General features: G+C 33.5%; 1 protein-coding gene across 7 annotated transcripts in view; it reads left to right on the top strand.

Moving 5' to 3' along the window:
* The window catches only part of Wdr59 (WD repeat domain 59), a 162,613-nt gene that overhangs the window by 133,457 nt on the left and 14,154 nt on the right, over positions 1–15,002 (top strand). For all 7 annotated transcript variants that reach the window (XM_089100170.1, XM_089100169.1, XM_089100168.1 and 4 more), the window contains 3 exons: positions 316–449; positions 6,530–6,724; positions 11,682–11,808. In XM_089100170.1, the coding sequence (XP_088956296.1) occupies positions 316–449; positions 6,530–6,724; positions 11,682–11,808 (456 nt within the window). The remainder of the gene's footprint in view (positions 1–315; positions 450–6,529; positions 6,725–11,681; positions 11,809–15,002) is intronic.

The following is a 15,002-nucleotide window of genomic DNA, read 5'->3' as shown; positions in this document are numbered from 1 at the left end:
ATTATTTCCATTTCCCGATTTTGCTGCAGCTTGGAAAGAAGTCTTCTTTTTACGGTTGAAGGACCTTCTGAACAAAGATTTTTATTTCTGCTATAATCTGAATCCAAATTTGAATGATTATTGTCACTTACTAAATCATTTTTTCCTTACGATAAAAGTTTAAAAAATCCTCGATGCTAAAACCTCTTTAATTTTCTTTCTTTTAGCTTTCTAAAAGTTTTCTAAAATGTTTACAATTTTAACACTAGTCTTGTTAATTTCTCATCGGAAGATATAAAAGTATTCTAACTGTTATATGCAGTTCTTATTTTTTAGCGTTCTCGGGGTCGAACAAAACCTCGAATTTCTCAAGATGAAAAGAAGATAACTGATGAGAATAAGAAGAAAGTTACTATTTATGATGCTTCTGGACTAATGCCATTAAGCAAAGATCTCGCTAAAAAATACAGGTAAACAGTACACATAGCATAATTGGTATTTGAGCAGTTCAGACGCAAAATTCATTAAGTGAAAGAAATAGATGGATTTTAAGCGATTGTTCTAATGCACTAGCTACCTTGTTATAAAAATTGTCATCATATGTCACCAAAAATATGTTAACTTATGTGCGTAAGTTTGGACAAAATGTTTAAGTACTTTTGAGTATGTGTTTAGTCAACCGGTTAAAAAAACGATGAACATCAATTTCTTATTCAAAAATCCATATAAAGGGTGACAGAGTGATAAGTAACTTTAAAAAAACAAACAATAAAAGTAGAAGAAATAAAAAGAAATTAACGACAGCAGCTAAACCACTATAATTTTTTTTATGGGACTGTTTTTTAAGATATCAGTATCTGAAAATTAGGTCCTGTTCATGGCGTTCTCACTTGCGTATGCGTTCTTTTGATCTGCTGATGAGATATATTTCTATATTGTAAGTTAAATCTTATGTGTTAGAATGTTAGTTTTGTTAACATCAGCACAAATTTTCAACGTGGAAATTGAATTTTTATTTCTTTTTTATTTCATGAAAATATGTGTGCTGTGGTAAAAAAAAAAGTTTATTTTTTCCAAACTAGTCAAATTAATAGAAAATTTTATTGTTATTTGATTGCTGCTCCTTTCATATAAAGAAGTAAATATAATATTATTTTAAAGGAGAGTTTTACTTAAACAGTTTAAATGCCGAAATCATTATTTTTTCATAAAAATCAACTATATTAAAGTAAAAACTGAAGTGAAGTTTTTATACAAATAAAAATTTCTTTCAATATATTTGTAACCATTCTGATATAAAAAATATCACATTTTTAAAATCTAGACAGGAATACACAAAACAAGTTAAAAATCGAGTTTTCAATCTGAAACTGATGAATCGGTAGATAAGTCAAGCAAAGAACATTGTTTGATGCTCTAGTCGTCTTCCATGTTCTGACAATAAGCTAAACATTACTTGTTCTGTTTTTTTTGTTCCCTAGGCCGTTGGCCAAAGAAATTTAACAATTCTAGCTCTAAGAAACGATTTACATAAGGTCTTTGTGTGAGAACTTGTTTCAAATTGACTTTCCAAGATAATCTCCCATGTTATTAGTGGGAAATCCAAATAGCTTTGATATCTTTGGATAGCTTAACTCAAAGACGTAAAAATATAAACTTGCAACATATTGTTTAACTATTCATGAAGGTATGACAGAAAGTAAAATCAAAAATCGAATTTTGGCTCCACTTCGGATCTCTTGGCTTGTTCCAAGGAATCTAAAATCCGTTGATCTTCAGAACAGAAATCTTTGAATGTAAGTAACTACTTGAGTTCTGAGTGGCCTAGTAGCGGGGTATATTTAACATTTCATTGTTATCCATTTCGCGTTTAGGCCTCCTAGAAGCCTAATCACTGATGTTATTTGCGTGAGTGAAAAATTCGTCTGGAGTTCAAATAAGAGCAAAAATTTATTTTGTAATTTCTTTGTCTTTCACTCTCTTCTTTCTTTTCAAACTAAGCTAGTAACAGTGTTTACATTCATAGCACATTTCAGAATTTTCATGTTCCCTCTGTTGCATTGTATTTTAAGATACAGAATAAAAGCAGTAATAAGTAAACTTGATAGATCTTTTATAGATAAACATAGAAATAGCCCTTGAAGGTGGGCCATCAAAGGTTTTTTTTTAGAATGGGAAAATTTTTGGAATTGGAAGTTGTTTTAACGTTTTTCTTGGGGTGGTCCTTCATGCTGCAGAAATTTTTGCTTAATAGGAAGGGTAAGATGTGTTATAAATGTACGCACTGATACTAGCATAAATTGGAAAGAAAGAAGAGAGTGAAAAACAAAAAAAAGCTCAAAAATGAAGTTCTATAAGACTATTTCATGGAAAAGCTAAATTAAAAAGACGACAGAAGGAAAAAAAATTGTAAAATTTCTTCAAAGCTGTCTTAATCAGTTTGACCTGTGTATGGTGTCCCTGTCGAAGTGGTATCAGTGGATTAAGCGTAATAAAATCTCTATACAATTTTCCGTACAGTTTCCATGGCAAAACCTTTTATTTTTTGAAAATTCTGTTCTTCAGGCACTAACTCTAAAGATGTTCATGATACCAATTACTGTTTTTCAATGCTTTTATCAATCTTGGTGTTATTTTCTATTGTGCGGGTTTCTTCGTTGAAATACGCTATATAAATGACAATTAAATCTTTAATACATGTGTTTACTCATTCTTCGTTCATTGCTAGCCAAATAAATGAATAAGTAAAAATAGAAATCCTGCTTGCGTAGCCTCGTAGTGGCATCGGGGTGGACACTTCACGAGTTTTCCTAACTAAAACTGTAACTGCTAACAGCCCTGCTGGGTGACCTTGAGGAGTGGCGGCCCTCGAGTAAATTATAGCCTAGTAAATGACACAGTATTTGCATTGGCCACTTATTAAATGGATAATTATTCTAGGTTTGGTGGTCTTTTTTGGGCTTAGAAACCCCTTCCTAGCTAAGTTATCTGTTATAGGTTGCCTCCTTGTAGAAGCATATTATTTGTATGCGTGCATATACAATGAGTCGGAGATAATAGGCTTGAGATTTTTTGTCCAGGACTTTGACTCTTGTTGATAGAAGAGCATCGCCAAGTGTGGAAAACCATGTTGTGACCACGATGGACCCAGGATTGCACATAACCTCTATTCAACTGGAGATTCCAGAGACTTCTTGCTGTACGGGTCTAAGCCGACTTAATTGCTTCGTGTAGTATGGGAGAAGATTTGCTTGTCCTCGTCCTGTTCTCGTACTAATTCGGGGACCATTGCTTTTCCTGTGGCCATAATTATTTCAATAATTTAAAGGGTATTAAAATTGCAACTTGGAATGTAACAACGTTAAAAAATGACTATCGTATTGACATTTTGATTGACAAATTCAGACGCTTTGAACTGGACTTATTAGGAGTTTCAGAAATTCATATCCAAGGGGTAGGAAATATGAAATTAGGTGATAGGGAATTCATTTACTCAGGCAGTAAGGATAAGGTGCATATGCAGGGAATAGGGCTAATGATGAATAAGAAAGCTGGTAAGTCATGTTCAGGCTGGGGAGGTGTTAATGATAGAATGATGGTCGCTCATTTTATGACTAAAGAGTGCAGGATATCAGTCATAGTAGAATATGCCCTTGTAGAAACCGACTGATGGATATAGTAGTGACTCGGATGAATTTTACTTACAGCACCAGGAACAAATCCACAGGGCTCTAGGTAGTAATATGGTAGTTTTATTAAGGGATTGTAATGCCCAGGTCGGTAGAAATAGGGATAGATGGTGTCCTAGCCTATGTAAATTTGGCGTATGAAAAGAAAATAGTAATGGTTGCAGACTGCTGCAGTTTTATAGGTATAACAGTCTAGTTATTACCAATACACTAGTTACTATTTATGCGTACTAGTTACTAGTTATCATACAATACACTAGTTACTAGCTAGTCACTAGTTATGACCAATTTGGTCATAAAATGAACCATCAGTTAACATGGTATTTTCATGACGGTAAAACAGCTAATCTTATTGATTATGATATTGTAAACCGAAGACCGGCAGAATCGATATAAGATACTAGGGTATATAGGATGGAGATGTGCTTTTATTGATGTTAAAAATAAAGCTCACCATTTAGTTGTGTCTGGGGTTAATTCAAAGCTGAAATTTAGGAAGGGTAACTACCTTCCGGGGATCTATGACGTTCTTAGACACAAGGATGAAAATTTTAGTGAAACTTTCCAGAAACAGTTTAATGCTAAACTGTAGAGTTTAAAATTTAGCAATATAGATGGATGGAATAGTTGTAGGAAAATATTTTGTAAAAGTCGCTGTTAGTGTCTTAGGGAAGAAGGTTAGAAACGCAGCTGGGAATATTAGTGAAAAGGTTTTATGTTTAATTGAGATGAAGATGGGCTTGTACAAGAATTATTTGATTGATAGATCATATGAAAATAGAGAAAGCATTAAAATATGAATTAAGGAGGTGTGAAGTGGAGACCATAGAAAAAATTGCCGAATATCTGGAATATACAGCCATACAACATAACAATAAAATATTGTACTGGCATGTTAATAAGTTGAGAGAGAATAGTCAAGTCAACCTGGACTTGTGCCAGTTAAAGATAGGATCGAAGCCACAATTAGTGATTTTAGAGAGAGATGGGATGAACATTTTGGGAATATGCGAAACCGTGATAGAGTTTCAGGAAAAGATATAGAAAAGAATGACAAAGTTTGTGACATTTTAAATGTGAAGGAAGATTTATTTTGTGAAGAAGAATCAGTGACAGTACTAAAAAGATTAAAAAACAATTAGGCCCTGGTGCAGATAGTGTGGTAAATGAGTTTTTATTTTTCAATATGTTGGTTTTGAGGTTCGAGATAAGCTACTGAAGATAATAAAAATGATTCTTGAAAAAGGGAAAGTACCTAGTTACTTTAGGAAAACTAATTAAACCCCTCCATAAGAAAGGTGAAAAGAGTGAGTGTGGTGCTGCAAAGGAATTAGCTTGGTTTTTGTAGGAAGGAAATTACTTAGTAGGAATGATACTTTTAGAATTAGAAATGCTGTAGATAGTATTTAGAAAAGAAGGGTTGTTTTAGAAAGGGTTGAAAATGCGTCGACTAAATTTTACTCTTAGATTAGTAATTGAAAAGTGTCTGAGTCATCCGACACCTCTTAGTTTTATAGATTATGATCAAGTGTTTGATTCAGCTGATAGAAGAGCCTTAATGAAGATCCTATTATTGCATGATATACCAGATAAATACATTAAAGTGATTAGTGATATATGCGAGAATAACATTGCTGCGGTTAAGAATAACATAGCTGGTTTCGTATTAAATCAGGAATTAAGCAGGGTTGCATTCTATCTCCATTTATGTGGATAATTTTTGGTGGATTAGGAGTACAACAAAGGCGATGGGAGAACACGGACTCTATTTGGGAAGTAAAACTCTCCTAGGCTTAGATTATGCTGAAGATTTAAGCATCCTAGATGAAAATATTAGCAAAGTGAATGAATTTTCAGAAGTTTTATGAGTTCAAGGTGCAAGAATAGGTTTAAAATTTTGTGTTAAGAAGACTAAGTCGTTAAGAGGAGATTGATGAAGGTGATCGTTAAGATGAAGGTGAAGAGGAGATTTTAGGTAATGAGAAGATGGATTGAGTGGACAGCTTCACTTACCTAGGTAGTATTATTAGTAAAGATGGTGGTTACAGTGAAGATGTTAGAAGCAGTATAGCCATGGCCAAGGGTCTTTTTTCATACTTGAAAAAAGTTTGGAGGAATAGGAAGATAAGTCTGTGAACCAAGATTAGAACATTAGAAGCTGTAGTGATGTTAGTGGTCAAGTATGGCTCGGAAGCGTGAGAGCTCCAGAAAACGGATTTGCTAGATGTTTTCCAAAAAATTGCTAATGAATCGTTTTGAGTACCCGACTGACTCACCATATCTCAAACAGTAAGCTGTATGAGAAATAAGGTTCAATCCTGCTTTCTAGGGCCATAATGAGAGAAAGGATGAGATAGCTATGATACGTTCTGCCAATGAATGGTGACAGATTGCCAAAGATTGTCCTTGTTGGCCAACGGTCTTGAGCCAAGCGATAAACAGGTCATCTCTGAATGGGTTGGGATGATGTCACAAGGAGGGATTTGTGGGAAATAGATACTTCTTGGAGGCATTGGATAGAAGAGGGAGACTTTGAATAGATTGGGATGGAGGAGGAATATGCGTAGCTGTGTTGGCCTAAGGCTGTTTGGTGCTGCGGTTAATTGTTAGTAGTAGTAGTTTTTATTATTAGGAGGATTGCCCCCCCCCCTTCGACATTTTTTTCCAACTAGTACAAAATTAACAAAAATGCACATCAACAAATTTTGCCTTTTTTTTTTTGGAAAACCCCTCCCCCGAAAAAAATACCCCACCTTCCAACAGAAATCCTGGATATGTCCCTGCCTTTGCATTCTGCATAAATTTCTTGCAAGATAAGATGCAATATCAATTTAAGTTTAATTTTAATTTTTTTTTTTCAGGCTTGACGATAAAAATATATCTGAATGCTGTCGACAGAACGCAGAAGCTGCTGCTCAGCTGGGACGACGTGACTTGGTGCATGTATGGAACGTTGCTGAAACAATAACATCACCTCTTTTGGCACCAAGCGATAATATAGATGCTGGCACACCATGGGCTCAACATCCGGGGGGGAGGAAACTAGCTGAAAGCCTGTAATTTTCTTTAGTTGAATTTTCGAATAAGGCTGATCATCAACAAAGCCCTCGAACAAGGGACATCAACAAAGCCCTTGTTATCTATGTTTTTACATCAAAATGTGTTTATATGATCAAAATATAATTATTCTAATTCCTGTCTTAATTACCCCTCATTCATTTAACTTTAACTGTTCCTTCCTAGGATTAATTAAGAAACTTTCCGAAAAAAAAGTTTTTTTTTAAAACAAGTAAAGATTAAACTTAAGATAGGAAGAAATATAAACCTACAATAACTCAAACTTAAAACGACCAGAAATTACTATTAAAGAATAAATGAAATTCAAAACGAACAGAAATCAAATAAACAATCATAGGAAAAAACATGCAGCAGGTACTAATATAAATGAATAAATAAATCTTAAAACGAGGAAAGCATAAGTTGAATATGTAAATCAAGCTTAAAACGAACAGAAATTAAATAAACAATAATAGCAAACAAACAAACAATAGTTACTAATATAAATGAATAAATAAATCTTAAAACGAGCGAAACTTAAATTGAAAAGAATCAGAAATTACTATTAAATAATAAATGAAACCGAAAACGGACAGAAATTGAATAAACAATCATAGCCAAAAAACATACAGCAGGTACTAACATAAATGAATAAATAAATCTTACAATGAGGAAAGCTTTAATTGAATATGCAAATCAAGCTTAAAATGAACAAAAATATTTTGCTATTGAAGCATAAATGAAACCCCAAACGGACAGAAATTAAATAAACAATCATAGCAAACAAACATATAATACGTACTAATATAAATGACTAAATAAATCTTAAAACGATCAAAACTTAAATTGAATATGCAAATCAAGCTTGAAACGAACAAAACTCACCACAAACAAAAATTTAAGTTTTGCCTCCTTCTCTCACTGTAAAAGTGTAAAACCTACAGCCTAATTGGCGCTTTACTGAAAACTCTTATGTGTCTTGAATAGCCTTTAAAAGTTCAAATAAAATCAAACTGATTATTTGATATATAATGATACTAATTGTTGAAAAACCATCAGTTCCAGATTTTGTTTCACTATAATTTTTATTTTCATTTTTAATGCTGTAGTAATTGGAAAAGAAAATATTTGTAGTATATTTCGTTTTCAGTGAAGCACCAATGACGCAGTAGGCTTTAGACTTAAGTTAGGGAAGTGGGCAGTATCCAAACTTTTGTTTGTAGTGAAACTATATTTGTCTTGAATAGTCTGGGAAAGAACTAATAAAATTAGACTGAATATTTAATATATAATGATATTAATTGCTAAAAGCTCATCAGTTCAAAACTTAATTTAACTGTACTTTTTATGTGTATTTTCAATGTTGTCTACAAAAGAAAATATTTGCAATATACTTCGTTTTCAGTGAAGCACCACTGACGAGCTTGATTTGCATATTCAATTTAAGTTTTGCTTGTTTTAATATTTATTTATTCATTTATATTAGTACCTATTGTATGTTTGTTAATTATGATTGTTTATTTAATTTCTGTTCGTTTTAAGCTTGATTTGCATATTCAATTTATTCAATTTTTTGTTTTCAATAAGAACGAAATATATTACAAATATTTTCTTTTCCACTTATTACAGCATTGAAAATGAAAATAAAAATTACAGTGAAATAAAATCTTAAACTGATGATCTTTCAAAAAGTAATATCATTATACATACAATATTCAGTTTGATTTTATTTGAACCTTCAGAGGCTGTTCAAGACCCTTATAGTTTTCAGTAAAACACCAATTACGCAGAAGGTTTTAAAATTTTACAGTGAGAGAAGGAGACAAAGCCCAAACTCTTGTTTGTAGTGATTTTTGTTAGTTTCAAGCTTGATTTTCATATTCAGCTTAAGTTTCGCTCGTTTTAAGATTTGTTTATTCATTTATATTAGTTCCTATTGTATGTTAGTTTGCTGTAATTTTTTATCTAATTTGTGTTCGTTTTAAGCTTGATTTGCATTTAATTTAAGCTTTCCTCGTTTTAAGATTTACTTATTCATTTATATTAGTACCTATTTTGTGTTTTTTTGCTATGATTGTTTATTTATTTTCTGTTTGTTTTGGATTTTATTTATTCTTTTATAGTAATTTCTAGTCGTTTTGAGTTTGAGTTATATTTCTTATGATCATAAGTTTAATATGGCCTTTACTTTTCTTTAAAAAAACTTCTTTTTCGGGAAGTTTTTTTAAATTAATATCTGTTCATTTTTTATTTCCAAAGTTTCAAGTTTTTCAAAATTCTCTACTTCGAAATAATTTTTTATTCCAAAATAAATTAACAATTTTGGAAAGAACTAATAAAAGTAAAATGAATATTTGACGTATAATGATATTACTCGTAATTGCTGATCGCCAAGATTTTGTTTCACTCAGGGTCGGATTTAAAGCTTTGAGCTTCTAGGTCCAAGCGTTTTTGCTGCTCCGTTTTTGCAAGATTTTCGGGGAAATCCCCAAAACTTCGGGGATAGTGAAAACCGCAGGACCTAGTGGGCCTATTGGTAAATCCTGGCCTGATTTCACTGCAATTTTCATTTTATTTTCAATCTTGTAATAAGTACAAAAGAAAATATTTCTAATATGATTTGTTCTATTAAAGCGCCAAATACACAGTAGGTCTTATGTTATCACTGTTAGAGGAACGGGATGTAGCCAAACTCTAGTTTTTAGTGAAGAATATAGGTGTCTTGAAGAGTTTTGGAATGAACATATAAAATTAAACTGAATTCCGTGACTTTTGGAATAAAATGTTGTTAATAAGTTATTTGTTTTTTGTTTGTGGGTTTTTTGGGGGGGTGGGGGGGGGTCGGACCCTCCGATCACTTTCGACTCTTAAAAACAACACTAGAAATTCTGATTGACAATCAAATGAGTCCCCTCCGAAGTTTATACGACCATTCCTTCCATAGAACCTTATATGCCCTTAGGGCACATTTTACAACATTTTCCCCCAGATTCTTGGGGGCCGTTTTATCCCTGGAGTTTTTCTTATATTATCTTCGGTCTATTTTTAACAAAATGACTATATTAAAAAAAAATCGATTGGACGCATCTGGGGAAGACAAGGTTGGGACGGAGGAGGGCTAGTGGCCATTGAATCACTTTTGACTCTTTAAAGGGGAATTAGAACTTTCAATTTTATAATGATTTGAGTTCCCTCCAAAGTTTATGCGACCCCCTCTTCCATAAAACGTTATATACCCCCGCGGCATGAGTTACAACCCTTTCCGGGTCTCGGGGGGGGGGGGCTATTTTGACAACGAAGTTTTTGCTAACTGATCATTGGATTATTAAAAAAAAAAACTGGCTATCTCGAAATTGTCATTGGATAAATTTGGGAAAAAGAGGGTGTGTGGTTTGGGGGGGGGGGGGCGGTAGATGCCCTCCGTCATTATAAAAAAGGTACCGTAGTTACCATAAAACGGCAACTAGAAGATTCAATTTCAAATTAAATGAGCAACTTTCGAAGTTCTTACGACCACCTCTTACATAAAAACATTATATGCCCCTGGAAAATAACTTAAAACACTTGCCCCCGGGGTCTGGGAAGATGAGTCGACCCTGGAGTTTTGTTATTTCATGTTTGAGCTATTTAAAAAAAAATAGCTATCTTAAAATTGATATCGGATGGGTTTGGAAAAAAAGGGCGTGGGGGGGACTCTTAAAAAGTGAACTAGAACATTCAATTTCCAATCAAATAAGCCCTCTTTGAAGTTTATACGAGCATCCCGTTCCATAAGAGCCATATATACCCTCAGGGCATAATATACGACGCCTGCCCCTGGGACCCCGGGGGTTTTCTCGACACCAGAATTTTGCTATCCGACCTTTGAACTATTTTTAACAAACTTACTATTTCAAAATTTTTATCGGGTGGGTTTGGGGAAAAAGGGCATGGGGGGCTACTTGCCCTCGGATCTCTTTTGACTCTTAAAACGTGAACTAGAACTTTCAATCAAGGGAGCCCTCTCTTTAGTTTATACGAGCATCCCTTCCATAAGAACCATATATGCCCGAAGGGCATAACTTACAACGCCTTTCTCGGGCCCTGGGGGGTTGCGTCGACACTGGAGTTTTTGAAAGTGAACTAGAACAATCAATTTCCAGTCAAATGAGCCCCTTCTGAAGTTTATACGAGTATTCCTTCTATAAGAACCATATATGCCCGAAGGGCATAACTTACAACGCCTTTCTCGGGCCCTGGGGGGTTGCTCCGACGCCGGAGTTTTTGAAAGTGAACTAGAACAATCAATTTCCAGTCAAATGAGCCCCTTCTGAAGTTTATACGAATATTCCTTCTATAAGAACCATATATGCCCCCAGGGCATAAAAGAAACGTCATGAAAAGAAAAATAATTAATTTAACTTCTTTTGACTCTCGACACTCAATCTTATCAATTTTAGCTTTAAAGTAAAGAACTATTTTCATCTTTTAACATTGTATACAGGAATGCGATCATGATAATGAAATTATTTCAATGTAATATAATGATTGAAAATATCAACTTTATAAAATATGTTGAGAATTTCATCAAAATTTTAGTTCTTTTTATGTTTTTAGGGCAAAGGTACTTGCTTGCAAAAGTTTTGCTACGAGAAGCGAACCAAAAGAAAAGTTGCTTGGTTGGGAGTTGTTCATTTTATAATGGGCAAATTCAAGTCACTTAGGTCCACTGAAAAAAATTAACTAGGATTGATACCACTTATCCCACTGTCGACCATTAAAGAAGAATGGAGAAAAAAAAGAATCAAAATTACATAATTTGTGTGTGAAAACCATAGCTTAACAGCATTAATAAAAAGAACAGAAAAAATGAAATATTTTGTTTTGACTTGTCTACCACCAAAAAATGTTTTGTTTTGAAAATTTTGCATCATATTATAAAAATAAGTCTTCTAATGTTCATTATGCCCTTTACAGAATAAGTCACTATGTCAAAATCAACGATGTTCAAACTGCAGCAATGCTAAGCTGTGTCTTTGGCAGCAAAACTGAAAGCCTTTTAAGTCGAAAGATGAAGAACCTATCAGCGTCAAATAATTTTAACGTAAGTTCCTTATAATCTGTGTTTGGGTATGTGTTTTTACCTAAGTTCCTTATAATCCGTGTTTGGGTATGTGTTTTTTACGTAAGTTCCTTATAATCCGTGTTTGGGTATGTGTTTTTTTGTCGAAGTTTTAAAGGTTCGTTGACAATTGAATGATATGAAGAATGGCTAAGTTGCATACTCTTACGCATGGATGCGTACAAGTCGAAACGTTAGAAAAGTGGGGAATCAAAGAACATCCATCGGGGGGAGGGCGACACGGCTAATGCATTAAAAGGGGAACTCGTTTATGCCAATCGAAAATGTACAAATTTCCTGGGAGATTTTTCGAGCAATTTTTAAAGGCATGCCCCTAAAGCCACTGTATAAGTATACTAATATTTAATATTTATGCTATTATTTTGTGTTTCTTCATAGGTCTAGGCAATTAAACAATTTTTTTCATTTTGAAAATCGACGTCAGTTTCAATGTTCCAAGATGAAACGATTCATAGGCAAAATTTCAGTTTTAAAGCTGAGAACATTGAGCGTGGTAAGAAAATGTAAGTGTCTTCCTTTGCTATAGCTCTAAAAAAAATTTAAAGAAGAAAGAATTCACTCTTCCGTAACTGATTTCTTCCATTGGCTTCCGTAAAATAAAAGGTTTCAAATCATAGTTTTCCGTCATAGTCCCCCTCTCCTCTTTTTACCTTACAACTGTTAAACTTTTAATTTACAAATTTAATTATCTTTCGATTTATTTCTTTTTTAGCTTTTAGTGCAAGACGAAATTATCCTTATACGTTTTTTTTTAATTTAATTCAACTTATTCTTTTTTTAATTCCACAATTTTTTTTTTACTATTTTGACATTTTGCACTGTTTTGACAACTGTTATTATAGAACCTTTTTGACTTTCTGGAACAAAAATTCCAGACTTATGTTTGGTTGTTTATTTTGTATTTTTTTTTACACTTGGGTTTGTGATAGCCATTTTTTAGAAAAAAAAATCTAATCTTATCATAAGTACTAAAACTGTTAAATCTACAAAAAATAAATTTTGATAAAAATTAAACATTTCTTTAGTCCTTATTTTTTCTTATAATCTATTATTGAGGCAACGGAGGGAATGGAGAGTTAATGACACTTGGGATAGTTTATGCGTTCGTTTTAATTGTTTCTACGCATTAAACAGAAGTCAATTTACACGTTTTTATTGGAACAATAAAAGAGTAACCTGGGAGTCCCTGCAATACGAGCGCATACTGAATGTTTTTCTAAGAATTTCAGCACCAGAATTTGATGGTGGTATAGTATAATTATTTGTTGCTGCGTTGCCAGAAATACATCCAAATCAATGTTGGGTCTGTTGGCTCGTTAGAATTTTTCGAACTCTGGAAACGTTTCATTCGATCAAGAAGAAAGACAATCCTAGACAGGTCCTTATATCCAGTCTAGACAATACATGTGCTAAAAGCATCGTTGCCCGGATAATTTTTGGTTTCTGTTCTTATTAAAGTCTTCTTGGTATTGTGAGCGAAAATGTTCAAGTGATAGACCAGAAATTTTTCAAATTTCAGTTTATATTTTAATGGACACCGAAAGAAAAGAGCAATGACAATTAACGAAAATATTTGGCTTTAGCTTACTTTATGTATTAATTGTTTGCACAGTGCCCCTCTGAGACATCGTTCAGTGTTTTTTTTTTTTTTTTTTTTTTTTTTTTTACTCTCACGAAAGAGATCTGGCTCGGGGTCGACACACTACTCCGAGCCGGTTGGTCATTTTTGGTTCATCATTTTTCACCTTAATAAACTACCAATTTTTCATCTCCAACAAATTCCCTCCAGAGGCCAAATCGATGAATGAGTTTACCTTTTCAGAGATTTATGCAATATCCATAGAATATATTAGAATATTGCAAATGGAGCTCATTGTTTGTCTATTTCTTGCCAAAAAGTTGCTGATTTCCGTAAACTTTGAATATTGAAAGCCCTTATCGCAGGAATTATAGATTTGTATAAATTTGTCTTAATTCTACTTAATTGGAACATCTAAAATACCCTATGTCAAGAAAAAATCGTACGAATTTTTTTTATAAGCTATCCCACTGTTCAAAGGTGGGTTTTTGCTACAATGAGCCATGAAAAGCACTTGAATTTCGAGTATTTTAGTTGTAGTGTCAGTTGATTTTCGTTTTAACAGGTAATTAAATAAAAAAAACAAGTTTTTTTTTTCAACTTAAAGTAAGGAGCAACATTAAAACTTAGAACGAACAGAAATTATTACGTATATGAGTGGGTTCGCCCACCTCGCCAATACCTCACTCTTTACGCTAAAATCTGAATTTTGTTCCAATTCTTTAAGAATGATCCTTGAATCACAAAGGCCGTTTAATTAGAATAAATATTTCTTTTGCAAGTACTAAAAAAAACTTTAGCCTAAAGGACGAAATATTGAAGAGGGGGCGAACCCTCTCATATACGTAATAATTTCTGTTCGTTTTAAGTTTTAATGTTGCTCCTTACTTTCAGTTGAAAAGACTTGTTTTTTTTGTTTGTTTTTTTTTATTTCTGATCATATAATGCTGGGAAATCCGGCGCGCATAGAAAATCCCCTTCCCCCATGAAAAACTCTTCCATGGAAAGATCCTCCCACGTAACCTTCTTTTGCCGACCCCCCCCCCCCCCCTCACACACACCGGAAAAAAAACCCTGAAAATTTCTGTATAGTATAATTCCCAATAACCAATACTATATGTAAACAATGGCCAGAGTTCCCAACTTGCAGCCCTTCCCTCGGGGACTGTGGAGGATTAAGACATCCTCAAAGACATAGTTATAAGATTTTTCGACTATACTGAACAAAATTGCCATCTAAAAGTTTTGATCGGGTGACTTTGGGAAGAAACTAAGTGTGGGAGGGAGCTTAGTTGTCCTCCAATTTTGTGGTCACTAAAAAGGGCACTAGAACTTTTAATTTCAGTTCGAATGAACCCTTTCGCGATATTCTAGGACCACTGGGTCGATACGATCACCCTGAAAAAAAAAATAAACACGCATCTGTGATCTTTCTTCTGGCAAAAAAAAATACAACATTCCACATTTTTGCAGATAGTAGCTTGGAACCTCTATAGTAGGGTTCTCTGATACGCTGAATCTGATGATGTGATTTTCATTAAGATTCTGTGACTTTTAAGGGCTGTTTCCCCCTTTT

Source organism: Artemia sp. Qi Xiang Cuo, chromosome 14 (assembly GCF_049724085.1).
Source record: "Artemia sp. Qi Xiang Cuo chromosome 14, ASM4972408v1, whole genome shotgun sequence".
Lineage (NCBI taxonomy): Eukaryota > Metazoa > Arthropoda > Branchiopoda > Anostraca > Artemiidae > Artemia > Artemia sp. Qi Xiang Cuo.
The sequence above is the reverse complement of the archived record's forward strand: the minus strand, read 5'-3'. Positions and strand labels throughout refer to the sequence as shown.